This window comes from Rhododendron vialii, chromosome 6a (assembly GCF_030253575.1).
Source record: "Rhododendron vialii isolate Sample 1 chromosome 6a, ASM3025357v1".
Taxonomy (NCBI): Eukaryota; Viridiplantae; Streptophyta; class Magnoliopsida; order Ericales; family Ericaceae; genus Rhododendron; species Rhododendron vialii.
In genome coordinates, this window is record NC_080562.1 from 41,670,658 (window position 1) to 41,697,592 (window position 26,935).

General features: G+C 38.4%; 5 protein-coding genes and 1 long non-coding RNA gene across 8 annotated transcripts; 3 read left to right on the forward strand and 3 right to left on the reverse strand.

Moving 5' to 3' along the window:
- Window positions 1-5,658: 5,658 nt before the first annotated feature.
- LOC131329579 (GDP-L-galactose phosphorylase 2-like) lies at window positions 5,659-9,887 on the forward strand. The gene is made up of 7 exons (XM_058362787.1): window positions 5,659-6,462; window positions 7,566-7,687; window positions 7,780-7,839; window positions 8,237-8,479; window positions 8,576-8,761; window positions 8,882-9,130; window positions 9,272-9,887. The coding sequence occupies exons 1-7, from the start codon at window positions 6,351-6,353 to the stop codon at window positions 9,635-9,637; spliced, it is 1,338 nt and encodes a 445-aa protein (XP_058218770.1). The 5' UTR covers window positions 5,659-6,350; the 3' UTR covers window positions 9,638-9,887.
- Window positions 9,888-11,472: 1,585 nt separating this feature from the next.
- LOC131329580 (uncharacterized) lies at window positions 11,473-13,700 on the forward strand. Its single transcript, XR_009200796.1, has 2 exons — window positions 11,473-12,036; window positions 13,232-13,700. It is a non-coding gene; the product is annotated as an uncharacterized LOC131329580 (long non-coding RNA).
- An 887-nt stretch (window positions 13,701-14,587) lies between these two features.
- Window positions 14,588-15,293, reverse strand: LOC131329581 (dirigent protein 21-like). Its single transcript, XM_058362788.1, has one exon. The coding sequence runs from the start codon at window positions 15,266-15,268 to the stop codon at window positions 14,696-14,698; it is 573 nt and encodes a 190-aa protein (XP_058218771.1). The 5' UTR covers window positions 15,269-15,293; the 3' UTR covers window positions 14,588-14,695.
- Window positions 15,294-15,628: 335 nt separating this feature from the next.
- Window positions 15,629-16,281, reverse strand: LOC131329582 (dirigent protein 23-like). Its single transcript, XM_058362789.1, has one exon. It carries the CDS (start codon window positions 16,251-16,253, stop codon window positions 15,672-15,674), a length of 582 nt encoding a protein of 193 aa, XP_058218772.1. The 5' UTR covers window positions 16,254-16,281; the 3' UTR covers window positions 15,629-15,671.
- A 720-nt stretch (window positions 16,282-17,001) lies between these two features.
- LOC131329584 (aspartate carbamoyltransferase, chloroplastic-like) lies at window positions 17,002-20,292 on the forward strand. Of its 3 annotated transcripts, none has more exons than XM_058362791.1 (7): window positions 17,002-17,161; window positions 17,278-17,388; window positions 18,233-18,828; window positions 18,906-19,045; window positions 19,186-19,359; window positions 19,527-19,763; window positions 19,871-20,292. In XM_058362791.1, the coding sequence occupies exons 3-7, from the start codon at window positions 18,297-18,299 to the stop codon at window positions 19,976-19,978; spliced, it is 1,191 nt and encodes a 396-aa protein (XP_058218774.1). In that variant the 5' UTR covers window positions 17,002-17,161; window positions 17,278-17,388; window positions 18,233-18,296; the 3' UTR covers window positions 19,979-20,292. The 3 variants fall into 3 exon arrangements, with proteins under 3 accessions (XP_058218774.1, XP_058218775.1, XP_058218776.1); XM_058362792.1 differs by having other exon boundaries at window positions 17,011-17,161; window positions 17,278-17,421; XM_058362793.1 differs by having other exon boundaries at window positions 17,011-17,161; window positions 17,278-17,380.
- Window positions 20,293-20,698: 406 nt separating this feature from the next.
- LOC131329583 (adenylyltransferase and sulfurtransferase MOCS3) lies at window positions 20,699-25,956 on the reverse strand. The gene is made up of 11 exons (XM_058362790.1): window positions 25,481-25,956; window positions 24,289-24,381; window positions 23,962-24,017; window positions 23,689-23,753; window positions 23,433-23,507; window positions 23,262-23,340; window positions 22,702-22,740; window positions 22,447-22,555; window positions 22,084-22,202; window positions 21,777-21,893; window positions 20,699-21,273 (listed from the first exon to the last, which is right to left on the reverse strand). The coding sequence occupies exons 1-11, from the start codon at window positions 25,746-25,748 to the stop codon at window positions 20,881-20,883; spliced, it is 1,413 nt and encodes a 470-aa protein (XP_058218773.1). The 5' UTR covers window positions 25,749-25,956; the 3' UTR covers window positions 20,699-20,880.
- Window positions 25,957-26,935: the final 979 nt, after the last annotated feature.

Here is a 26,935-nt window from a genome sequence, read left to right on the forward strand (position 1 = left end):
AGGGAACCCACAAGAAATCGGCAAAAAAAATGACCGGGAAGGGCTTCATTCGAGCAGTTTTTGTTTAAACCGTTCGATAAAAAACAAACAAAAACTGCTCGGATGAAGCCCTTCCCGGTCATTTTTTTTGCTGATTTCTAGCGGGTACCCTTAAAATCACATTCTGAACACATTGAGCGGCTCGGATCATCGAAATTCAATCGGGAAAAGGAGGTCCGCATTTTATTAAAATGATGTGGTCCTTACGGGAGACGGACTGTATCATATATACCTATATAGTTCATTCATAATATTTTGGTATCTTTTCGTAACTTTTTTTCTAAAATTTGTAACCTTTCAGCAATAGGATTCATAAATTATCACTATGATTCATAACATTTTGGTGCAATTCGTAACTTTATAGTACTAAAACAAATTAATCGTAACTTTTTCAGCAATAGAATTCGTAACGTTTAGGATACCTAATATTTTTGCAAGGATTATAACATTTTTTGTGTGTCTCGTAACTTTTATACCAAAATCGTAACTTTCAATAATACGATTCATAATATTTCCTCTAATCATAACATTTTGGGAGTGCATATGATACACATTCAAATAGCATTTTCCTTAAATTTAATAATCTTAGATTTCAGTCAACGAAAAGGAAATGGACATTTTTTTCTTTGTTAGGAGTCTAGGACTGAAACAAACATAGGAATTTTCTCACATACGTACTACTACAATTCCACCGCTCATGAAAGCACGGCCGGAAATTGGCCCAGAATGATCCGTTGCTATTATATTCGGAATCTAGCGACCTTTCCTGGTCAAGTTTTGGTTGTTTGCTTTCCAACGAAGGAAAAAGCCCCACTGGAAAGTGGTGCAGATTTTTCCAGACCACGTGTTCAGACGCAGGGCTGCATGTTTCTCGTGTCCGGGTTGGGTCCTACGTGTTAGTGCTGCGATTCACAACACAGCGTCGAATCAACGGGTTAAGGTCCAGTCCAGTTGGCCTTAACATCCGGCCTGTCCCGGGCCTAAAAAAAAATGATCGGAATCATTCATTTTGTCGAGCTTATCGAGAACTCTAATCCTGCAATAGCTCATGTTGATTGGATACCTATCAATACCTGCTCCAAATATTCAAAACACATTTATCTTAAAGCAAATGGGTGAGATCCAGTGTGCATAGTGTTTTTTTCCCAAGATAAATTTGGCCCGATCAGGTATTGATCAGTATCTGATCAACATGAATTTTTGCAAGGTTAAAGTTCTTGATGAGCTCAACAAAATGAACGATTCCGATTATTTTTTTGAACTCGGGACAGGCCCGAAAATTCACATTGGACCAGACTGGATGTTAAGGCCAACTAGACCTTAACCCCCAAATCAACATCCTCCCTTGTACGTTGCATACTTTCATGTGATGTAAAATGAAATTTGCAATAGAATTAATTTTGAAAAATTAGGTGATCGAATCAGTTTACGTGCATATTATTCGCAATATTTTATTAACAATGTCGATTGTTGATTCCGTAAGTCTCAGGTGTTTAACAATTTTGCAAAAACATAGTAGAATGATGGAATATTTATGGAGGCTTGTTGGAAGAACTGCGCTACTCACACAGAAAACTTAAACACAAATTTCACATAGATTTTTTTACGGGGCCCGTTTCGGATCCCGCAAAGATGATCCAAACTGCTCAATTTTCTTAAACCATTTGTTTATGCATTCCTTTAAAAAATTATTTCAATCGGATATGGTTAAGGGTTTTTTCAAAATTCGTAGGGGCAAACCAGTCAATTTCCCCTACAAATTTTGAAAAAGCTCTTACTAGTATCCGATTGAAATAAATTTTTACAGGAATGCATAAACAAATATTTTTAAAAAATTGAACGATTTGGATCATCTTTGCGGTATTCGAGGTGGACCTCCTAGAAAATCTGTGTCGAATCTGTGCTTAATTGCATGTGTGAGTAGACTTTTCGTTGTTGGAATTATATTCACTGAGAAGAAATGTAGAATCATATTTCTATGTTGGAAATACATTTGTTCAGATAGATTCTGATATCCAATGAACTTAACTTTTAGCACAGACATTAAAATGCATCGAAAACTATAAAACAAATGGTTCGAATAATAGAATGAAATCGCGAGAGATTTGTTTAACATCACATAAAACAAGTGAAGTTGTAGGCATCTTGTACTTATATGCATTTGACAGAAGTCCAAATCTCATTAACTAAAACTAAATATATTCACTTTCGTGCAAAAAAAAAAAACAACACCACATAGAATGGTGGTAAAATTAATGTTGGAACGAGAACGTGAAGAGAGGCTCTTGATTCCACCATAAATTGGTTCCCATCAGACTGAAGGTAAAATAATGTTGGAAGTGCCAGTGAATTAATAGTGGTTGCGGTAGTCGTGACATTGGTGGTTGAGTGGAGGGGTACGTGGTGGTGGTGGAGATGCACTCATGGTGGAGTTGCATGTGGAGGATTGATAGTCGTGGCGTTCAAATTTCGGTGGCGGTTGTAGTGGTTAAAAGAAGGCGAAGGGGGTAGGATTGAGGTGCAATACCAATGGTAGTAGGTATTGTGTCAGTAGTGGTGATGAAGTGATGACAATATAGATATTCAAGTGAAGGTGGTGGAGGAGTTGTGTTGGGTGATAGTGTTTGTGGTGGAGGGGTGGTAGTACTGCTCTCATTATATTTTTAGTGGTCTGCTTTTTACTCAATTTTCATAAATTAAACTTTATTATTTGTGTGGTTGGATTTCACCATCTTTTAGTATTTAAAAAAATTCTTTTTAACGATATATAATATGTCTTTATCTGATTTAAAATGAAAAAAATGCGAGCGTTTTATAGAAACGATTTATTTTACGACTCCTTGAGGGTAAAATAGTAATATATTATGATGTACAAATAATTTTGGATCAAAATTACATGGTCTAGAAAGTAAACTCGACAAGCTTTTTAATGGTTCAAACCTTGTGAAAATCAGAGTTCAGGAGAGTGTTTCAAACAAGCCGGCAAAGTTTGAAAAATTGTGGACTTTTTGCGCCTCAGGCACACTTTTTTGCGGCCCAGGCGCACTACGTTGTACTTAGAAACCTCACAAATTTTCAAACTTCACAGGCTTGTTCCGAACACTTCCGAACTCGGATTTTCGCAAAGTTTGAACCGTTAGAAAACTTGTTGAGTCTACTTTCTAGCCCATATAGTTTTGATCCACTATTATTTGTATCTCAAAAGATATGACTATTTTACCCTCAATGAGTCAAAAAAATAAATCATTCCGGTAAAACGCTCATATCTCTCTCATTTTAAACCGGAACGAAACCTATTTTATATTGGTAAAAAGGATATTCGATGTACTAAAAGGTTATGGGATCGAACCATAAAAATAATAGATTTTGGTTTATGAAAGATTGGTCGAAAGAAGACCAATTCAAAGATCGTCGGAGCCAATAAGACAAAAACGTACACGATTTCTAGTTATATGGTTCTCTTTCATTTCTTAGTAGTTCTATAGAGTTGGTAAGGCCTTTCACATTTCATATCAAAGCACATAAAAACTTTTTTTTTTTTTTTTTTGAAGATCACATAAAAACTGTTTAATCATCGAGATATGCCTAAGAAATACGCTTTTAATAGGGAATCGGACATTGAGAATGAACTAAAAACAAATTCGCACATTGAGAATCAGACTTACGAATTTAGAAATAACCCTTTCTCATACCACTTAAATAGAGAAGAATAAATACGTTAAATGAAATAACACAGAAACAGGTTTATTAAGATACATGAACTAACAATTAAAGAGACTAATTTTTTTTCCTTCGTACGTATCAAGGTACATGGTACTAATGTGGAGATTTTATAAAGTCTATCAACTTCTTTTTATCATTTTTCTTTTTATGAAACAATTTCCTAGGGTTCACAAGTATTTTATATAATCGCCAAGAGGTTTTCGGTCCAACGGTATCAAGGGTTGTACTTAGATGCCAAGAGTAAAAAGGTCAGGAGTTCAACTCCTGTAAGTTGCTAATCTAATTAACTAGCCTAACGATACTAATTTTCACAGAGCGAAATAAAAAAGAATTTTTATAATCCAATTACACGGAACGCAAAGAACTAAAATTATCAATAACGTATCAGATAGTTATTAATCAACCTAACGACTGGCTTTAAATTTGGACTAACTTTTGCCTTTTGGCTTACATTTACATCTTCCTTCGTTGAAGAAAAGTCATAACGTCAGATCCAAAAAACACAAAAAGAAAAACATGCATAACGAAGAAAAGCCAATTTGCATAAAAGAAGCATTTTTTTATCCTCTTCACTTCACCTCTAACACACGGTCAATGTTTTTTTTTTTTTGACACGACACGGTCAATGTTTTGGAAAAGGTATTTTTCATACAAAAACAGGTAATAACACGAGGTTTCACCTTTTATATTTTGCCTGCAATTTAATCTTTAGTTTTTCTATAAAAATAAATAAATAAATTCAAGGATGGATATATGAGTTTGAGTAATAAATTGTTCCATTTCAATATAAAAACTTAATACAGTATGTTTATAAGTTTAGGATTTGTTTAATTCATCTCACAGAATAATTTTTGAACAAGCTTTAATCGAGCCGATTGCGGGCCCAGTCCATCTTGATAGCTTAAGCTTTTTGATAAATTAGGTGTCCGATTTAGCTGAACTAATTCTGAAATCAATCACACCGTCCAATTATAGAGAGTAGCTCAAGCTTTTTGAATATCATAGAGCGGAAGCATTGTAGATTTTTAGTTGTAGCATATTTTAAACATGTCCAGTACAACTTGAACTCGTGAACCTGATATTTTAATGAGAATGAGTTCCGTCCAGCGAAGCGGACAAAGGGAGTTTTTCGCTACCCATAGTGTGGGCCCTCACCGCACTTTTTTTGGGTAATCCGAACTGTACATCTTGTAGAGCCCGCAAAATAATATATCTACGCAAAAAATCAATTTGTCCGGACATTGATAGATGTGTCAAAAGTTGAGTTTCAGACGAAAATATGGACGGTATGGATCTGTCAACTGTTTTTTAAGTTAAACTATCCACGGCCGTCCATTCTTTCGTCTTAAACTCAACTTTTGACATACCTATCGATATCCGGACAAATTGATTTTTTGCGTGGACACATTATTTTGTAGGCCTTATATGATGAACGGTTTGAATTACCTAAAAAAAACTAGAAAAGAGGCCCACGAGAGTGGCAAAAAATCCATATTTTCCTCCGCTTCCAGAAATAATGTTTTCTCTAGTTTAATACATTTCTCATGCTCAAATTTTACCAATAAATAAACCTAGGGAAAATGACGGCCAAGGACGTGTTTGATAATTAATACCCTCCAAGGACATTTTCAGCATTAATAAATGTTCTTAAATGTTCTTAGCATGTCCTTGACGGGTATTAATTATCAAAACACGTCCTGGGCGTCATTTTCCCATAAACCTAAGAACAGAGAGGCGAAAAATAAAATAAGAATTAATAAAACTTGAAAAGTAGCAGGGTTGCATTGTAAAACTGTAGTGAGCTATTTTAGTAATTAATGGTTTAAATTTCATCTTGATCCTACTAATTATAGTTGTTCATTATTAAAATGAACTAAATGTTAGATGAACGACTTGAATCATTCGTTACGGATTCCAAATCCAAAAGTAACGCCTTGAAGTTGTAGCCTTGCCATCCGTACGTTCGAGTGGTCCCTGTGTCTCCCTCGCAATAATTGTCTTCATACACTGAAATCTCCAACGCCACTCATCAGCCTCAACCACAACCCCATTCCTCCTTCCTTCTCCCCCCCCCCCCCCACATATCTTCTACTATCTATATATCCCCAGACCTTCTCATCCCCATAACCCCTATCAAGCCAATTCTCATACAGGCTCTGTAATCACCGCTGGAGTGTAGAGAGAGAGAGAGAGAGAGAAAGAAAGAGCATATATATAGAGAGAGAGGGGGGTAAAACCCGGATTTGACAAGTTGCAGACATCACGGCTATACGCGGAGTATTCTCACGGCCTCTAACAACGCTGCATGTCCTCCGCTGCGTGCGAAGACGCAAGGGTTGTGGTGTAATTGAGTCCAACCCTTCGCCGCACGGCGGACGCGGCGCCTTGCCTTCCGAAGGCGGCAGCCCATCCGACCTCCTCTTTCTCGCCGGCGGCGGCACCCGTATCTTATTAGAAGTACTAGTTTAGGTATATATATATATATATATTTATATATTAGATTTGAAGCGTAATTCGTCTATTTTTATTTAAAAAGATCTGTGGGTCTAGTGGGTTGTTTTGTATTTTTGGTGAAATAATTCAAGAAGATGTTGAGGATGAAGAGGGTTCCTACTGTTGTTTCCAATTTCCAAAAGGAAGAGGCGGAGGAAGGTGGTGGTGGTTGCGGCCGGAATTGCCTCCAGAAGTGTTGCATTCCAGGTATTTTCTAAACTACCTGTGTTAAGAAATTCGTGTGTAAACATTTTGAATTTTGTGGGTTGTTATTAGATTGGTTTTTTAGTATGTGGGTATTTGCAAGATTCTCTCTGTTAGTATAAGATTTAAGTAGATACGTTTGAGGCTGAGTTATTCCTAAATTATTGATCTTTTTCAGTATTATTTACTTGTTGTAATTGTTCTTTAGCTTCTTCTATTTTAATAATTTTTGGGATTAATTGTTCCTCTCAACCAGAGGAATAAAGAAAAAGAAAAGTATAAAATGTGAACACAAGTTGAAAAAGTTTGTAGACATTAGACCCCGTTTCAGAATACTTCTTAAAAAATAAGTAATTATTTTACATTTTCAAATTAAAAAATAATGCAAATGAAAAATAATTTTTTAATTTTTTTTGCACCGTATTAAAGATCTCAATGAGATCTTTTAAACAAGATCCATATTGCATATTTTTAGATTTTAATAAATTTATCATTTTTGAGTTTGAAATTGCCTTCTTAAAAAATAAGTTCTTATTTCGCGTTCGGAACGGGCCTAAAGACTTAAAAGTTGGTTGTTTCCAAAAAGTTCCTGTCTTTGATGATTTTTTTTTTTGCTTTTCATACTCCTCTAGATAAGATGAATAAAAAATCAAAAAAGTTATAACGTGAATAAATAAAATTTCAGAAAAGAAGGGAAAATACCAAATCAGTAATTTAGGTAAACCACGTTCTAAGTTTTCTGGGCTGTAACTACTAACTAGACTAGCGGTTACTTCTGGGGGGATTTGCCGAATTGCATCTGCTATGAAAATTGAATTACAGTAGTTTCTTATGCTCTCTTTGGATGAGTTTTTGAGAATTTTTTTGGGGTTATGAGTGGAGAAAGAAATAGAGCAATGATTGGAAGTATGGGTAATGAGAGAGAGAGAGATGAGAATAATGATTGGAGATAGGGGTTATGAGTGAAGAGTAATGATTGAAAGTAGAGGTAATAAGTATTTTTTGAGTTGAAATTTTTTTTCCAAAAACCAAACCAAACAAAGCATAATTTTTCCAAGTGTGATGTTGAAGAAATTTCATTTAACTTAAATTGGGGTTTATATCAGGGGCAAAGCTACCTCTGTATGCTTTCAAGAGGTTGAACAAGATTTCGAGTGGAAAGGATCTGCTTAATCCTGAGGACAAGGAGCCTCCAGTTGCTTTCTTGGATTCGCTTCTGCTTGGGGAGGTAAATTGTTAAAGTCTTTTTATGTGAATTTTGTGCTATTTACCAATTATCAATACATTATAATCAGCTGATATCTTACTACTTGATGGCAGTGGGAGGATCGTGTGCAGAAAGGGCTCTTTCGCTATGATGTCACTGCTTGTGAAACCAAGGTCTTTGCCATTTCTTTACTCTAAAATTGGATAGTCTGTAGCTAATTAGTGCTACCAAACGTGCAGCCTGTTAATGTAGCCACGCTCGTCGCCAATCTAATTATGTATGTGGTTGTGTAGAGCCATTCGTAGTGGCGCAAGCTATGCCTTATATTCTTCTTCATCATAGAGAATAGGTGCAAACCATGCAATGACCGTGGACTTAGCCCACATTGGGTGAAGTTCTTGTGTATTTGTGCTTGCGCTGTTTTAGTTTTCTGCAGTCATATCCCCTAAATCCCATGCTAGGGTATTGTTAAGGTCCCTAACAATTTGATCAGTCTAGGACCTATTAAGTGGAGTATTTTGCCGAATTACGATGTGGTCCATTGTGGTTTATATAAGTATGTTGATATAGGTTATTCCTGGAGAGTATGGCTTCATTGCACAGCTAAATGAGGGCCGTCACCTGAAGAAGAGGCCAACTGAGTTTCGAGTTGATAAGGTGCTGCAGCCATTCGATGGGAGCAAGTTCAACTTCACTAAGGTTGGCCAGGAGGAGGTGCTTTTCCAGTTTGAAGCAAGTGAAGACAATGAAATCCAATTCTTCCCAAATGCACCTATTGATGTTGAGAATTCTCCGAGTGTTGTGGCCATCAACGTATGTTCTCCTACCTTGTTCTTCATGGTTGAGTGTGTATACACTACAAAATAGTAGTACTGGCTAAGCTAGTTTCTCTTAATTATTCTTCAACAGGTTAGTCCAATTGAGTATGGTCATGTTCTTTTGATCCCTCGGATTCTTGAATGCTTGCCTCAGAGGATTGACAGGGATAGCTTCTTGCTTGCTCTTTACATGGCCGCAGAGGCTGGAAACCCATACTTCCGTTTGGGTTACAACAGCTTGGGTGCATTTGCTACAATCAACCACCTCCATTTCCAGGTTCTAAATAACTCCTTTTCGAATACCTCAAGTTTTGAGTATAAAGGTCCCATTATCATACATCTCATGGTTAGTTAGCTTTTATAATGAAAGGGCTGTTATATGGTTTTCACGCAACAGGCTTATTACTTGGCTGTGCCCTTTCCTATTGAGAAGGCTCTCACAAGGAAGATAACTACTTTCAAGGGCGGGGTGGTAATCTCTGAGCTGTCAAATTATCCAGTCGGAGGGTTCGTTTTTGAGGGTGGAAATACTCTGGAAGATCTGTCCAATGCCGTCTCAGATTCCTGCATTTGCCTTCAAGAGAACAACATTCCTTTCAATGTGTTTATCTCTGATTCTGCAAAACGTATCTTTCTCCTCCCACAGGTGAGAGCATTCAGACCTGTATTGCTTATTGTGATTTTGTTGGGCTATAATCTAGTTTTGACTTTTGAGCCCTTTTTCGTGTTCCTTCAGTTTGGGTTGCCTGACCTAAAGTATATATGTTCTGTTGAATGAACAAAACAGTGTTATGCTGAGAAACAGGCTCTTGGGGAAGTGAGCCCTGAGCTTCTGGACACCCAAGTGAACCCGGCAGTGTGGGAAATTAGCGGACACATGGTTTTAAAGAGGAAGAAGGACTATGAAGAGGCATCTGAAGCAAATGCTTGGAGGCTCCTTGCTGAGGTCTCCCTTTCTGAAGAGAGGTTCCAAGAAGTGAAGGCTTTGATCTTTGAAGTCATCTCTTGTCGTGACGAAGGAAATCCAAGTGTTTCTGAGAGCTTGCTCAAGGAAGAGCCTGATGACAAGCCTCAATCTCTTGAAGAAGTAGATGCCCTCAACAAAGGCTCCCGCCACCCTATGGTGTCTGGGGAATGCCTAGTTCTGCACTGAGAATTGCGCTTTTGATAAACATTGCTGCTGTCTCTATGTATGTATCTTAACTAGTTATGGTAGAGTATGCTTGGGAATTTGCATGTCCATGTGAAATATCCCTAAATAAGGCAAACTATTGCCGAAGTTGCTTCTGCTTTGTGAATTTTATTGGTAGTATGATTGTCCCTCGTGGGCATGTGTACTATGTGGATTTTGCTCTCATATGAGCTAGTATTTGGACTGTGCCAGTTTGAGTTGGACTTGAAAATTTCTCTGTTGAATGTTTTTTTTTCCTGCAAGATTTCTTTGTCGAATTTCTTTGTCGAATGTTGAGTGTCAGAGATTCCAAATTCAGTGTTTGATATAACAGAAACTAAAGGAAAACTACGCAAGAGTGGTTTGTCATTGACTCATTGCCAAGTTTGCATGACCTCTGCGAGTGTAGGTGCATTGCCATTGATATGAGTCACAAACATGTTACGACAACGCCGTTAGGGACACACAAACATGTTAAAACAGGTAGATGCAATGGCGTGCGCTAACTTAAACAAAGAATATGTTGGTGGACCTCTTATTATGTGGGTTAGTATGTGTTACTAATATTTGTATTTTTAGATATTTCCACTTCACTTTTAGGTATAAGCCTGACATTGATATGAGCTCTACTTTGTCCAATAGGACTTTTTGGCCAAGTGTTAGGGGTGAGCAAAAAATCCGTTAAACCGCAAATCCAATCCAAACCGAATGATTTTGTTTGGTTTGGTTTCAATTTAAAAAAATTAGAAACCGCATTAAATGGTTTGGTCTGTGGATTTACGTTAATGATTTTGGTTCCAAACCAATCTGAACTTTGTATATATATAACTCATTTAATTTAGATATACCTAGTATACATGGGAGTTATAGTCAACTAATTTCCTGAATTAATAATCTATACAGTCCACTATTCTATTCAATATTCATTTACTACAAAAATTATTCGGCATAAACTTTTGTATATAAAAACTCATTTCTATAACTTTGGTACACCAAAAGCACATGGTATAATGTAATGCTCCATTCATTGAGTAGTAATTCCATGACTCAATTAATTCCTAAATTGTCCTATATTTCTATAAATGGAAACCAATTTTTAGTTTATCTCCGCAATTTTGAGTACTTTAAATAGTTTACGAAGATGATATATTAGTTTCAAGTAAACTGTGGTTCGAAACCCGAAACCGAAAACCGAACCATAGTCTAATGGTTTGGATTGGTTTGGTTCTATACCTTTTGTGAGTTGGTTTGGTTCTCTAAATTCATAATCCGTACACAGTAATTTGATTCTTAGTTTACTATAAAACCGAACCAATCTGGTCCATGCTCACCCCTACCAAGTATCACTTCCTTTTTCTTCTAGACTGAGATGATGATAATTGCTTTAAAGTACTACAAATTAACAAGTGTAAACTAATTCTTAATTTGCAGGTTTCATTCTTAAATTCACCTATTTCGCTTAAAAAGTGACCAGATTAGAGCATTGACGAAAAGTTGATTTATGAACCCTCTGATCTTTTGGGTTGGAACCTGCCATGGCAAACAGTATCACCTCTTGTAATAAGTGATTCACTAGAGCCCGTTCCAAAAATGGAAAAAAGCCCTTATTTTTTAAAAAGGCAATTTCAAACTCAAAAATTATGGGTTTATTAAAATCTAAAAATATACAATATGGATCTTGTTTGAAAGATCTCAATGAGATCTTTTATATGATGCAAAAAAAATTTAAAAATTATTTTTTATTTACATTATTTTTGAGTTTGAAAATGTGAAATAAGCTGCTTATTTTTTAAAAAGGTTTCTGGAACGGGTAAAGCTCACAACTTAAAAGTGAATTTTTAGTAGTTAAATAATTCGTGGATCACCAAAAGAGAAGACAAGTACCCGCCTAAAACAATTGCACTTGAAATATGTATGGCACCTACCAAGTGAATTGTCTCTTACCTATACGCATGTCTTCTTCAGGATACGTAAGTCTGTTACATTGTTGAAACATATCTACTACAACGGCAATGCGGCTAGAACATATCCGAGGACGTAAAAATTCTACAACCACACATTCACACAAATACTATTACGCTCACTCACCCTTATGAATGTGTGTGTAAAAGTGTTCGTGTGAAATGTGTGTGGTTGTAGAAGAATTAATCTAAGGACACAGGGGGTTGTTAGTATAAATTTAGAAGTTTTATTCTGTGGTGAATCTATAATATTTATAAACTGTAGGGTAAGATCTGCGGAAATGAAAACATATACTGTCAGGCTCCTGTGTTACTTACTAATCGATCGGAGTCAAGAACCAGCCCAAAATCTTGATCGTAAATCGAACAGAGGTCAGCAGGTCCGGCAAAGATCGGCGGCTCCGGCGAGGATAAGACCAGGTAGCTCCCTCCCTCCTCCTAAGCCTCCTCCCCCCCCCCCCCCCCACCCCCCCTTATATGGATATAATTTAGATGCTTAAACAAGGCTCCCATAATCGCATTCCCTCTTGATGATTGACACTGTCCGACCAAAAAGCAACGAACTTTTCTGGGTCGGCTTTCTTATAATCAGCCGCCACCGCGCTGTCCATTTTTTTATCACTTCATCACTACATGGACGTCTGGTTTTCATTTGTCTTCCAAGTGTTTGATAAATTACCTTAAAGAGAAGCTTTTGTGGAAACTGGAAATTGTTCATGTACCTTGCATTGAACCTTTCTCCACGTGCTGTTGAAACCTGGCCTAGACTATTTAGATAACTTGCATTCAAACTTGCTTTTGCCGCTGGGGTGTACTTTATTTGGCTTGAAAGGAACTCAAGAGTATTTGGTGGGGGCTCTAAGAGTCCAGATGGAATCTTAGCTTGCATATGAGAAAATCTGAAACTTAGAATCTGTACTTGGAGGAATATCCCCAACTCAGTTGAGAACCAAAGTCTATGTAATCTTTGGCAAATCTCTCCCATAATGCTGGGGAATTCTATCCCTTGGGGGTTTTGACGTATAGTAGTTTGTTGTAGGCTTTCTTTGTAAAGTTTGATTGTAATGGGGTTTTCCTCCCCTGAGTTTTTGTTTTGTTGGTTATAAAATGCATCATTTACCAAAAAAAGAAAAAAACTTGCCTTCATTATTTTGGTGGTTGTTGATAACTCGGTGTGTCTGAGTTAGCTTACGTGCAGCTTGACTAATCTCTCGTGAACAATCCCACGTCCACTGGCGGGGACCCAATTGACAGAGCAAAGTGCCGTATGAACTAGCCTCATTTGATAGCACCTAGGACTTAAGAGTATTGAACCTAGGAGGGAGCATACCCCTAAGTCCCACGCTTTAACCTCCTGGCTTACCCCTTGGGGTACTTGTCTTCACTTCGTTATGATGCATTATGAATAAGAATAACGAATGTGGGAGTGGAGACCATAAGTATGTTTTAAGTTGCGGGCTTTTTCATTAAGGCACTTTACCCCTTATCCCTTGTACTCCGTAATTCACACTAAACGTAAATATGAGCGTTTCTGACATTGATGGTTTAGTTCTGTTCTGTGTCATCGGAAGGTTCATATATGGATCAAGGATTGATGTAACTTTGTTTAAAAAAGTTTTATTGCAGTGTCGCTAGGTAGAAAATGAAGAAAGGAGTGCATCCTCAGTTGCAATGGATATCCTATGTTACCCAGAGTGGCCGTTTGATGAATGTCATGATGACCAAAATACACAACGTCAGTAAAGTTTATCACATTAGAGCAAGGCGGCAGATGGCTCAAAGCGTTGGCCAGATTGCCAAATATAAGCGGCGTTATCAACAGAAGGAGGAAGAGGAAAATGAACAGAAATGACTTCTGTAAAATGCAAGTAGAATGGTTGGGTGCTGCACTCTTATGTTGCCTATTTCTGTATTTTGGATTAGCCATGAACTCCCCATATGTCATTTTTCTGTATTTTCTCGTTCTGGTAACCTGCTGGCTTCTTCCAAACACATCCATTTCGCTGTTTCGTGATTGTTGACTATATTCTCAGATGTGCTTTCGTTTCGATGAAGTACCTATGTTCTTACTTGAGTTGACTTTATAATCACTGTCTTGCAAATCTCATACGATGTTGTGCTTTAATTTGGTTCCCTTCTAGTTGTGGTGTAGCTGCTGTTCTTTCTTGTCAAAAGGAAATGTTCTTTAAAATTTTCTTCAGGTGAAAAGCAAAAACTCCTCTTTGACATTGAAAAACTCTCATCACTATCACCTAAATTGTTGACACTCCACGCAATGCCCACCTCCTTTCCCCTTGTAGGAAAAATGTGATACCCCTTGAGCTTCTCCCGAATATAAGCACAGAGAAAATTTCCAAATGGTTTTCCACACCCTCTCCCCAGGCTTGAAATCGGCCATCTCCGTCTTCCAATTTCTTTGAAAGTCATAGGCAGTTTGATATCCTGATTTCACAGTATATGCTCCCGTGGGGTTGTAATGCGACGAACAAATCAGGCCTCTACGATGATGAAATAGGGATAGAGATTATAGATCAGATTTCCATTCTCCTCTGGTGTGGTGAGATTATGGTCCCACCTGCTACTCAAATATTTGTATCTCTACAACTACCATGGAAGACTATATGTGTCTAGGCTTATCTCATGCTCAACCCAAAGGAGGATGAAAAATTTCGAGCATGATTTTGTACCCAGTCTAATCAAAGAAAGAAAAATGAATTGTGCATTGAGTTTGTGATATTGCAAGACTAAAGATCCTCATATTCGTGATTTAGGCCTGCGATAGAACATGCCCTACGTCTAACGCTGCACATATTTGGTTAGTCATCTCTTTTCTTCTATCAATCCACGACGTTCCTGCATATTACTGCATGTGAAAACCTAGATGTAGTACTCGATACAAGAAAATGATAAGCTTTCTTGGTCGGAGTAAAACAAATTCAACAAGATGGACATGCCGTCCTCCACAAAATGGTGAAAAGGTTAGGACGCCTAAATTACCAATTAAGGTCAAGATAGAAGCAGTAAAAAGAACAATGTGTCCACATGACTAATAGCACTTATTTGTATCCCCAAAAATCACTTAATAATGAAGGACAATTACATTATACTCGACGATAGCATCCGCGGTAGTGGTATTGACCCAATACGTCTTTGCAGTGGCGATTCCACGAGCTAGCCGAAAAACTCCAGACCCTCCGACTATGGGCATTTCACGGTACAGATCATTGACTGGGTTTCGACCCGACATACTAAGAGTGCTACCATTGTACTCTCCACTGGTGAAAACAAAGTCTAAGTTCATGACCGCAACTGCTTCCTTCAACCCAGCTGATAAATACATCCCTTGGGCTCGGCCCACTGTCATCGAGTCATGCTCCGGTCCAGTTTTCAATGCATCGTCGAGCACGATAACTAACCCAAACACGTTGGGTGATTGGAAGGTAGTGTTGGCTTGGGCCACCCTCACAACAGTCGCGTTTTTGCCGCTCACTTGGTCATGGAAATAGAAGTGAAGCTTTGTCACCTTCTCCTCCATCTTCGGGAGGTTTTCAAACCACTTTGCCACTGCTTGTGGGCTTTCGTCAATGCCCCGAACCATAGGCATGGCTATGACCACTGAGCATAGCAATAGAATTGCACATAGCTTTACCATCTCTCTCTCTCTCTCTCTCTCTAATTTTGACATAAAGGATTGTGTAGGGAGGCTTAATATGGTTGGCGTAGTGGTTGGAACAGTTGTAACCAATATGCCATTCCTTCCTCCTCTACAATCTAATTACTACTTAATTAAGACTTTATAGCCTTTATTACCTAAAACTACATTGAAACATGGTTAAAAGTCACTGTCTACCGAACAAAGTTTGAAACTTCCCAATTACATCTGATGTTTAATTATGTGTCCCAGTCAATTGGGATCGGCTATGCAACGTCCTCCACAAAATGGTGAAGAAAAGGTTAAGATGCCTAAATTAATAATTAAGGTCAAGATAGAAGCAATAAAGAGAACGATGCGTCGACACAACTAATAGCACTTATTTTTATCCCCAAAAAATCACTTAATAATGAAGGACAATTACATTATACTCGACTATAGCATCGCCGGTAGTGGTATTGAACAGATAAGTCTTTGCAGTGGCGATTCCACGCGCTAGCCGGAAAACACTGGATCCTCGGACTATGGGCATTTCACGGTACGGATCAAGGATTGGGTTTCTGCCCGACATACTAAGAGTGCTACCGTTATACTCTCCACTGGTAAAAACAAAGTCTAAGGTCATGACCGCAACTGGTTCCTTCAACCCACCTGATGCATACATCCCCTGGGCTCGGCCCACTGTTGTTGAGTCAGGCTCTGGTCCAGTTTTTAATGCATTGTCGATCACGAAAACTAACCCAAACAGGGAGGGTGATTGGAAGGTAGTGTTGGCTTGAGCCACCGTCACAGCAGTCGCGTTTTTGCCGCTCAATTGGTCATAGAAATAGAAGTGAAGCTTTGTCACCTTTTCCTCCATTTTCGGCAGATGTTCGAACCACTCTGCCACAGCCTGTGGGCTTTCGTCAATGCCCTGAACCATTGGCATGGCTATGACCACTAAGCATAGCAATAGAATGGCACATACCTTTCCCATCATTATCATCTCTCTCTCTCTCTCTCTCTCTCTCTCTCTCTCTCTCTCTCTCTGTGACAAAAAGGATTGTGTACGGAGGCTTTTAATATACGTAGTTGCCGAAGTGGTGGGAACAGTGGTAACCAATATGCCATTCCTTCCTACTCTACAATCTTATGCTACCTACTGTATTACCTAAACTACATTGAAACGTGATTAAAAGTCTACGGAACAAAGCATCAAACTTCCCAATTATCGACATGTATTGTATTTGTGATTAATTCTTATTGTAACTTAGAACCTAATCAAACTTTGAAGAGTAACCTACCAAGCCAATAGGGACATATACAATACTTAAAACGTTAGGTGGATCAATATCAAACAGAAAATTGTAACATACGAAGGCGATATGAAATTATTAACTTTGACGACACAAATTTGTAATGCAATTACGTTTCCGATAGACCTATTCACACACGTGATATGATAATCTAAAACTCTAGCCGCGTGTTTGGTGGGCGGATAAGGTTTGGGGTATGAGGAAGAATGTTAGGCCAGTGTTACACATATGCCAATTAATTTGGTCAGAAACCCACCACCCATTTCACGTTAATTTTGCTAACGGAAAGATTACATTGAAACAAACTGATAGTTTAAGGGGGGTATACTGTTCGTTTAATAGTTTAATGGGGTAAATTGATATAAAGTGGTAGTTCAATGGGGCATATTGAAAATTACCTGAAATTGAATATTCGTAGTACAACAGACTTCCCACAAAACCCATTGTTTCTCAAAACCCTAAAATTACGATCAGAGATTCAGAGGTATCCTTTCCTTTTGCTAGCCCTCTCTTGTTTTCCAAGATAATAGCGTCAGTCTGACAATGCCATCCAAATGTTGCTGAAAAAACATCTACCTTTTCTCTGCCTCTTCTCAAGGTAGGAGAAAATTCTGGGTTTTTACTAACCTTTTTCACAGTGAATTTTTCATGGACACACAAGTTGAATGGATTGCCTATTTTTGTAGAAATTATTTAGATTTCACTCTTTTGTAGGTTTTTTGATGGGGTTTCACCAGATCCTCAAAAGGGTATGAGAAGTGGTCATTTTGCCGGGCCTGTAAATTACATTGAGCCATTGGCCATTGCCTTTCCTCAAGTAAAAGAGTACGTTTTTAAGGAGAAACAGAGGGGTTTTGGGTAACTTGTAATCTACATTTATTACTTTTGCTATGTTTTTGGGATTTTAGAGCTGATTGTACCTTGTAATGGAATTTGTTTAAAAGTTAATTGATGGGATTGATTAATTTCTGAAAATTGAAGTTTGGTATACAAATTACGAAGTTGAGTTCCTGAAATTGGTAGAGTTTAGAACCCGGAAAGGTGATACCGAAACTGAGCTTCCCTTATTGAGCGAAACGAAACGAAACGAGAAAGAAAAAGTTTTGGTCTTTGAAATGAACCATGGTCAGGCTATTCCAAACCAGATACCTTGTCCGCTGGTTTTTTTCCCAAAATCATTAAACCGCAATGATCAATTTGGTTCCTGGTTTAAGTTAAAACCTCATCTAACCAGAACTCTCTAGCCGACTAGTAATTCTTTGTAGTTGTCTTTGGCAATTATGATGATTTGATATGTAATTGCCATGTGACCTAATTTATTCTGTTAGTGGATGTTTTCCAGTCTTTAAAATTAGTTCAAGTACTTATCATTTGTATGGGTTGCCAAGAAAATGAAGGAAAATGCATTCTTTTCCACCCATGTGTTTTTGTTAGAACTCAAATCAATTTCCTAATAGTTGAGAGGTTAGTTTTCTCTGCCCCCATCTCCTAACAATTTTCAATAACCAGCCTTACAGATTCATGTTCCCACATCGCTTTCCCAACTGTTTAACCTACAGCCAATCAAGAAATTTAATATTTAACACAAGAAGTTTTGTTGGTTCAAAGATCAAGCTTTGGAATGCAGTAGTAGTGCTAGTCTAAATTTCTATCTTGTGTTGTATTTTAGGGGCTGAAAAGCTTTGAACAAACAGAGTTCCATCCTATCCTGGTTGCTGCTATCTGTCTTGCAAATGGCTTCTTCATCTTTGTTTTCTACATGTCCATTACAAGGGCCCGTGTCTGCTCCTAAAACAATGAAGTGTTACAGAGACTTCCTTACCAATTATTCGAGTCTTTTTAAGCAATCATCTGACACCCGATCACACTCAAGGGTGTTATTCAATGTGAAATCAATAAGTTGGGAGCAAAGAGGGAGGCTGTTACCATGGAATAGGGTCCAATGTCAAGCGCTGGATGTTGACAATAAACCTTCAATTTTGGTTGGGAACAAGTTTCAACTAGATGACGTGATTGAAGCTCAGCAATTCGATAGAGATATTCTTACTGCTATATTTGAAGTGACGCGTGAGATGGAGAAAGTTGAGAAAAACTCACCCAGAAGCCAAATTCTTAAGGGGTTTCTAATGGCTACCCTATTTTACGAGCCCTCAACTAGAACTAGGCTTTCTTTTGAGTCTGCCATGAAACGGTTGGGTGGGGAAGTTTTGACAACAGAAAATGCACGGGAGTTTTCGTCAGCTGCAAAAGGAGAGACACTTGAAGGTTAGTCTTTAGTTGGCTTACTTTTGGGTGGTTGTTGCCATATCGTTCTGATTTTGAGGCTAAATCTTGAGTTGCAGATACTATTAGAACTGTTGAAGGGTACTCGGATATAATTGTGATGAGGCACTTTGAAAGTGGCGCTGCCCGAAGAGCAGCTGCTACCGCCAGTATTCCTGTTATTAATGCTGGGGATGGTCCAGGACAACATCCAACTCAAGTAAGCAATTTTTTTTTCCCCAGTGTAATCCCCTGGCAGAATAATGAAAGTTACTTGTTTCTGTTTTCCATTTTGTAATATTGATGTCCATAAGCTCCTAATTTTTTAAGCACTGCTTGTGTTTTGTATCCATGATACAGGCTCTTCTCGACGTATACACAATCGAGAGAGAGATAGGAAAGCTAGATGGAATTAAAGTTGGTCTTGTTGGAGATCTAGCAAACGGAAGGACTGTCCGCTCACTTGCTTATCTGCTTTCCAAGTATGAGGATGTCAAGATCTACTTTGTCTCGCCTGAGGTGGTTAAAATGAAGGTATATAGAAAACAACTTCAAGGTTTTGGTAATTAGCCTTGTCTTTAACAATCTCAAGAATAAATTTGCCTTCAAATAGAAATCAGACAACTCTAGATACAAAGAGAAGTTAGAAAAGGATTTTGGCGGTATGATTGGTTGCATTTCTTTTTGTTTACTCATTTTAGGATGACATAAAAGACTTTCTGACATCAAAGGGAGTGAAGTGGGAAGAAAGTGATGATCTAATGGAAGTTGCTTCTAAATGTGATGTGGTGTACCAAACTCGTATTCAGCGAGAAAGGTTTGGAGAGCGAACTGATCTTTATGAAGAAGCTCGAGGAAAGTACATTGTAGATGGGGCTGTCTTGGGTGTGATGCAAAAGCATGCTGTGGTTATGCATCCCCTCCCAAGGCTTGACGAGGTTAGCTTGTTCAATTTTCTCTTCGTTTTGGCACAATCTTTATGAGGACTATCTACATGTTTCTGATAAATGATTGGTGATTTGGTATTTTCGTGATGTTATTTTAGATAACTGTGGATGTTGATGCGGATGCAAGGGCTGCCTACTTTAGACAAGCAAAGAACGGTCTCTATATTCGGATGGCTCTCTTGAAGCTTCTACTTGTTGGTTGGTGAATTATATGCTCTCTGATTGGATTTGAGGCATAATAATCTCTCACTCAAACACAGTTTTGGATGTACCAGAGTTTTTTGGCAGCAAATTGCGGGAATAGTTGGTTCTTCTTAGTTGTTTGGGCATCGAATGACCAGCATTTTTTGTGGTTCTTTTCTTTTTTGGACCTGTTCCTTCATTGATTTGAGTTTTAACCTATTTGAAGGCTTACCTACCTTGGACCTAATACAGTTTATCTGTCATCGTGTGAGCAAATTGTAGTTAACACTCTATTAAGGTTGAGTATATTCAATTCCGTGATACTAACTTCTTTACATCCTTTTTACTGTCATTGTTTCTTTTAATCTCCTGGGCTGAACCTCTTTCAAAGTGATTCTATTTGGTGTTGTAGTCTTGATTGATTTCTGTTATTTTGCAGCTCATTCTGACTACTGCAGCTGCTTGCAAATATTACCCACACTTCTACGCATGGAGGGTGAAGTAATAAAGATGCTTTCTCATGATCACCTCTCTGAAAACACTATTAATCAAACATAGAATCATGGCTCTGAAAAGAAACAAAAAGTCTAGGAAAATAGCTTTAAAACACAACTTCAGACACAACCATTAGATGTATGTGAATCCATATGCATCTAATGGTTCCAAACACGTTTGTGGCCAGAGATGTATTTTAAAGGTGTGTAGCATTGCTCGAAAAGAAAAAGAAAACAAAACGGGCAAACTTTATAAGTGACTTGAGCTTTTGCTATTCTTGGCAATAGATAAACATCGTACGTACAACTTAGGCATCAAACTGTTTGTAATAGTACCATATAACGCTCAAAGGGCTACAAGAAGTAAAAAAAACCCAAAACAGATCACAATTCCAAAGGTTTCCCATGATATAAAAGAAAAGAATGTTGCACTAGTAGGTGGGGAAAGTTGGATCCACATCATGAGCCCATGACTCAAGCCCACCAATAATATCCTTAGCTGAAGTGAAACCCATCTTGTGAAGGTACTGAACGGCCCTCTGTGAATCGTTACCTCTTCTGCAAACCACATACAGAGAAGCAGCTGAAACACCATCACTTCCACTCTGCTCATCATCCTTCTTTAACACTGAAGATAATTCAGACAATCTAGCCTCCAGATTCGACAGTGGGATGTTCATGGACTTGGGAAGAGAAACAATTTTGTAGTGGTGTGCGGGCCGCACGTCAACCAATACGTGCGCTTCGCCTTTAACAACTCTCTCGTTGTATTCTTTACTGCTTATTCTAGCTTCCGCCGGAAGAAGGTTCAACTTCAATGGAGACTGCAAACACATGGCAGGTCAGTATTTGTGAACGTAAAAACCTGAGGAAACTTTGTGTGCTGCACTGGGACGAGGACGAAAACAAATGAAATGTATGCATGTAATGAGATTTTTCCATAAAATGAAACAGAAAAATTAACCAAGGAACAAGGTTGATAGGAGTAGCTTTTTTCTATTCAAAGGACAAACCAGAATAACTGAATTAAGGGAAATAACAGAGAACTTAGGTTCATTAAAGCAGTGTGCCAGTGTCCATACATTTGCATGCACAGTTGCATACACGGATACTTGCATGCTAATGTGCTCGCAGACGCAGTGCATGCTTATTACTCTAAGTCAGTTCAATAGTTCCAATAACAAAGAACTATGTATCTAAGGAAACAAAAACCTATATGACAGGAGACAATTGTAATAGCAGATTTACTTTCCAAGAATGAACAAATCTGAAGCAAGCTATAAAAAAACACGACGTCCACCATCAAATGGTAAAGAACACAACCTACCGTGGACAGGAGAGATTGAGTGAATTTCTCGTAGTCAAACTCTCGAAATTGTTGTTCTGTGAATGTGGCATTCTCTCCGCAAACTTCACATTGTGACAATCTCCCCCTGATCTTGACCTAAGCAAAATTATGGCACAAAACTAATTGAGGAACGGGGAGTAACATATAGTAGTACTTAGTAAGCATATGATTACACCATGACCAAAGAGTACTGAGGTACAACCCCAAATTAGTACGCAACGGAAAGAGCTTTATTCATAAAAGACGGTGAGGTTAAAGCATGAATACAAAAGTTTTGCTGACATACAATACGAATACGTGCAGACAGAGCATCAAAAAGAAGCATCCTCCCTGAGAGTGGTTCACCAACACCACTTGCAACCTTTATAGCTTCAAGGGCTTGGAGACAGCCAATAATTCCAGGAACTGTAAATTATGACATAGAAAGATAAATAAATGAATTGATCAAGTAAGAAAATCTCTGCTAATGGATGTATTTGCCGAGACGAAAAACCAGAAACATTGCAAGGAGGGACCTCAACGCATGAATCCAAAAAAACAGACAGCTAAATGAGATATCCCCAATAGACTCCTTTCATCGCTCTATACTTGTTACTGGCAGACAATAATCCTATGTGGTTGCACTAAAACACAAAACGTTATGAATTACCAACACCCAGAACTCCACTATCGGAGCATCTTTGACATGCTGTTGTTGGTGGCGGAGTAGGAAATAGACACCGATAGCATGGACCTCCATTGTAGTTGTAAACCGTAAGCTACAGAAAAGATATACGATGCAGTTATACCAAACCTTAGAACAACATACAAAGGGGTTTATTACGTTCTGAAGCCCCAAACCTATACACAGACTTTCACATGCTCGTATGAGAACATGTGAAAAAACTGCTGCACTTATTTTTACCTGCCCTTCCAATCCTAGTGCTGCACCTGATACAAGAGGCTGCATACAAAAAAAAGAAGTTGCTTAGGACTCCTTTTAGCTTAATTCTCAGACGAGACTACTTCACTGGATATGCATACAAGCTTGTTTGGAGCAGTCCATCAATCAAAATTCTGGCGAAATGAATCAACAGACATACATAACGAATGGTGCCGAAAATTCCATATCAAGCACTATAATTTGCTTTTTCTTTCATTAACCATTGTTTCAATGGACACATCCAGTTCGGAAGCACATCGAAAAATAAAAAGACTCCATGAACTATTATATCAAACTTGCAAACAAGATAAACCACAGTAATTTTCTTAAGCTAAGACACATTGTAAGTTGATATGTGCTAAACAATGGGAAGAATAACTAAGGGTACAAGAATGGAAGGTCTCAGGATGCCACCTTATAGTACCTTACATAAAAGTTATATAGATTCACATGCAACTCATCATTTATATGCCATCTTCTTAGTGTCATTGCACAAAGTATTCCCTTCTTATAATAAGAAAAGGAGAATACAAACAGCTTACCTTTCCCAATACCACGCAACAATCACTGATCAGGTAACGGCTTGGTGCATTGTCTGTTGCATCTACTACTATGTCATATCTAGGAAGCATCAAAGTCATGGAAACCATACCCCATGAAAAATAAAACCAACACATAGATAGAATGAATAGAAGTTTACGTATCAAGGATACTTTCTCAAAATTTCCAAGGCATTAGATGTGCGTAAAGCTTCTTTGTATTCCACGATCTGAATAGTGGAGTTAATCCTAAGTTTAACAAATGGAAAATTAGAAATGCAAAAAGATAATATCATGTAGGTAATTCAAAGCAAGTACTACTAACATGCGAAACTAAGCTTTGGACAAAAAAATGACTGCATGGACACTGGTATTGGTGACATAACAAAAAAATTTAGAGTAGACAGGTAACCCAAATAGTTTAACATACGAGCGACAAGCAGCAGCTGCAGATTCCACTTTCGACTGACCAATATAAGCTTCGGAATGGATGATCTGAAATGTAATGATAAAACTTAGCAGATGAAGATTCACACGCATAACAAATAATACAAATTATGTGCAAAATACATGACAATAATTGAAGTCACAGGGTATCCAGGAAAGAACTCAGCAGAGCGCTAATACAATCACTTGCAGCAGCCACGTCATAATCATCAAACAAAAATTCTCAAAATTTTGAGCACATAATTGAGATTCGTACCTGCCTGTGCAGATTGTTTAACTCAACTATATCATGATCGACGATACCTATGCGACCTAAAAGAGATTTGAAAACAACAAAATAAGTTTCAGAACCAGAAAGTTTCAACAAAAGATGACAATAATGGTCCCGTAGAAGCACCCATCTATTTGGAGTGTGTCAAATACAAACCATTTTTACCATTATCTTAAAGCTATCAACAAATAGGCACCATTAGATAAGAGACACTAGAATATTGGACAGTTGATACACCAGAAGGGCATCAACTTTTGGCCTGTCTTTCCTTGATTGGGTTATATCAGGCAATGTTAAGAGCAGACATCTTACCGACACCACAGGCAGCAAGGTATAACAGAGCCGGTGATCCCAAACCTCCTGCTCCAACAACTAGGATTGAAGTCTTCAAGAGACTAGATTGGCCTGTAATCAACCATAGAAGTCACAATAAAAAACTACGGTGATTACAATGAACTTAAAGATGAACACAGCTGGGTTTTTCTACTCACAAACCTGCATTTTATAAACAAAAATAAAAAAGAACACCAGTGCATGAAGCTCCCGCTATGGGAGAGACCGGGGAAGGATTGGATGTACACAGTCTTACCCCCCTAACGCAAAGACCGTTTCCGCAGCTCAAACCTGTGACCGCCATGTCACATTGGAGCAACATCACCGTTGCGCCGAAACCAACGTTTCGTTTTTAAGAATACAATCCAAACCATTTACGCACAAAAAAAACATACTGATTTGCCTAATTGGACAAGTTTTTTTTTTTTGATAAGCTAATTGGACAAGTTTATGTCCATTAAGGCACACAATCAACAACAGCAGCAGCAACAACAACAGAACCCATATAGTCTCCAATCATTGGGGGTATGGGCGGGTGAAGATTGGAGACAGACCTAACCTTTGGCAATATGCACAAAGTGGCTGCTCTCAGAATACTACTGAAACAGTGGCCCCACAATCATTAAGGCACGCAATCGGTATGAAGAAATGCAGTTGATTCCCAATTGCTTACAGTCAGCCGTATGCATCCATTTCCTGAAGGTTAGAACTTTCTTAACTATCTCTTTATTTACAGTAAAGCAGATTACACACCAAATTTATACAAAGACATCCAAAGCAAGACTTCTACTTAACCCGAGCTGGCCTGGGACTTAGGACTTGCTCCCTCCTAATTCTGAAGTCCAAAGCCTCCCAGGCCATACAGAACTTTGCTCAATCTTTAACTGGGCCACCAAAATAAAAAACAGAGGGATTGGTCCCCAGAGTAATTGAGGTATGAGTAGGATAGCCATGACAATTTAACGGGGATCCGCAAGTGGGTGGTGTGATTGATCACTAGTTGAGGTGCGCCTAAGCGGACACCTGAGTTATCAAAGAACAGGACTTCTGCTTAAAAAAAAAAAAAAACTAATCTTTCCAATCCAATCTCACTTATAACAATTGCACATACACAAGACATGCATCCACTTGCGCATGAATAAGGATTCAAGGAAATTGTAGAAAGTCAGACCTTGAACACCAAAGGAAGGGAGAAGGAGGTGACGACTGTATCTGTATATCATATCAGGTGACAGTCCATGTCCGAAACCTGAGTCACCGTTAGTCGACAGAGAAGAGCACGGACTAGTCGAATTGGTACTGGGCTCGTCCTTGTTGCCATCGATATCACGAAGCTGAGATTCGAGTGCTGATATACGGCGCTCAATTTCGATCTTCGACGACTTCAAGCTGTTGATTTCGCGGCGAATTCGAGACGCTTCTGCTCCGTTGGACTCCATGGCTCTTCTCTGAAGGGACTGCGGAAGTAGCTAAGTTCGCAGGGTTTTGGAATGGTGAACTAAGATCGGGATAAACCCTAAACGAGAATAACGGCGTGCGGGTTTACACTGGACGCGGTTCGAGTAGAGTACTGATAAAACAAGAAAAAGAAATAAAAAATTATGGCAATCACGCTTTCAAGCGGCCAAGAGGAGTTCCTTGCGGCAAGAAGTAATTTCAAGCGGCCAGAGCACTTTCAAGTGGCCAGAAGCAATTTCAAGCGGCCAAGAGCAATTTCAAGCGTCAAGGAGCAATTTAAAGCGGCCAAGAGTAATTTAAAGTGGCCAGGAATAATTTCAAGCGGCCAAAAGTAATTTCAAGCGTCCAGAAGCAATTTCAAGCGGCCAAGAGCAATTTCAAACGGCCAGAAGCAATTTCAAGCGGCTAAGTGCAATTTTAAGCGGCCAGGAGTAATTTAGAGCGGCCAAGAGCAATTTCAAACGGCCAGAAGCAATTTCAAGCGGCCAAGAGTAATTTAAAGCGGCTATAAGTAATTTCAAGCGTCCAAGAGCAATTTCAAGCGTCCAAGAGCAATTTCAAGCGGCCAGGAGTTCTTCGTGGCCACAAATAATTCTTCGCGGCTAGTGGTGGACCCAGGATTTTGTTACCCGGGGGGCCGGCTTAACAGACATATATTTTTTTATCGAAATGTATAATTATTATATAATAAGGTTTTTGCTTTTTAATTCATTACATTTGAACATTGAATTGATTCTTTAGGCTATTTCAATTGTCACATACTTATTTTTTATTTATTGAAGAAATTGAGAAATGAGAATATAAAATGACCATTTTTTTATCAAATCAAAGCAAAATTATTAATATTATAAGTAACTATACACGAATAATTATCAATAATATTTAAAATCAAGTATATATAAAATAAAAACTCGAACGCTCGGGGAGCCGGGGCTGGGGGCTAGGCCCCTATATACCTCCGTCCGTGTTCGCGGACGCGAGTAATTCTTTGTGGAAACCCCACAAGAACGTGTGGTTATAAAGTGGTCCGAACTCCGAAGTACCACGTGAAGGTACTCCCCGTACCACACAAGAACGTGTTGCTATGAAGTGATCCGAGGTACCACATGACAATAGTATATCAACCCCATAAGAATGTATAATTATAAAATGATTCAGAGTACCACAT

What these genes read in the sequence shown, in the direction of transcription:
- LOC131329583 (XM_058362790.1), bottom strand. Translation starts at nt 25,748, where the DNA reads ATGGAGTCCAACGGAGCAGAAGCGTCTCGAATTCGCCGCGAAATCAAC. An exon ending in TAGTGGAGTTCTGGGTGTTG is followed by an intron (nt 22,203 to 22,446) that starts GTAATTCATAAC and finishes CATAATTTACAG; the next exon opens with TTCCTGGAATTATTGGCTGT. An exon ending in CTCAATCTCTCCTGTCCACG is followed by an intron (nt 21,274 to 21,776) that starts GTAGGTTGTGTT and finishes ATGTGTTTGCAG; the next exon opens with TCTCCATTGAAGTTGAACCT.
- LOC131329581 (XM_058362788.1), bottom strand. Translation starts at nt 15,268, where the DNA reads ATGGTAAAGCTATGTGCAATTCTATTGCTATGCTCAGTGGTCATAGCC.
- LOC131329582 (XM_058362789.1), bottom strand. Translation starts at nt 16,253, where the DNA reads ATGATAATGATGGGAAAGGTATGTGCCATTCTATTGCTATGCTTAGTG.
- LOC131329579 (XM_058362787.1), top strand. Translation starts at nt 6,351, where the DNA reads ATGTTGAGGATGAAGAGGGTTCCTACTGTTGTTTCCAATTTCCAAAAG. An exon ending in ATTCGCTTCTGCTTGGGGAG is followed by an intron (nt 7,688 to 7,779) that starts GTAAATTGTTAA and finishes ACTTGATGGCAG; the next exon opens with TGGGAGGATCGTGTGCAGAA. An exon ending in CGAGTGTTGTGGCCATCAAC is followed by an intron (nt 8,480 to 8,575) that starts GTATGTTCTCCT and finishes ATTCTTCAACAG; the next exon opens with GTTAGTCCAATTGAGTATGG.
- LOC131329584 (XM_058362791.1), top strand. Translation starts at nt 18,297, where the DNA reads ATGGCTTCTTCATCTTTGTTTTCTACATGTCCATTACAAGGGCCCGTG. An exon ending in CAGGACAACATCCAACTCAA is followed by an intron (nt 19,046 to 19,185) that starts GTAAGCAATTTT and finishes TCCATGATACAG; the next exon opens with GCTCTTCTCGACGTATACAC. An exon ending in CTGAGGTGGTTAAAATGAAG is followed by an intron (nt 19,360 to 19,526) that starts GTATATAGAAAA and finishes TACTCATTTTAG; the next exon opens with GATGACATAAAAGACTTTCT.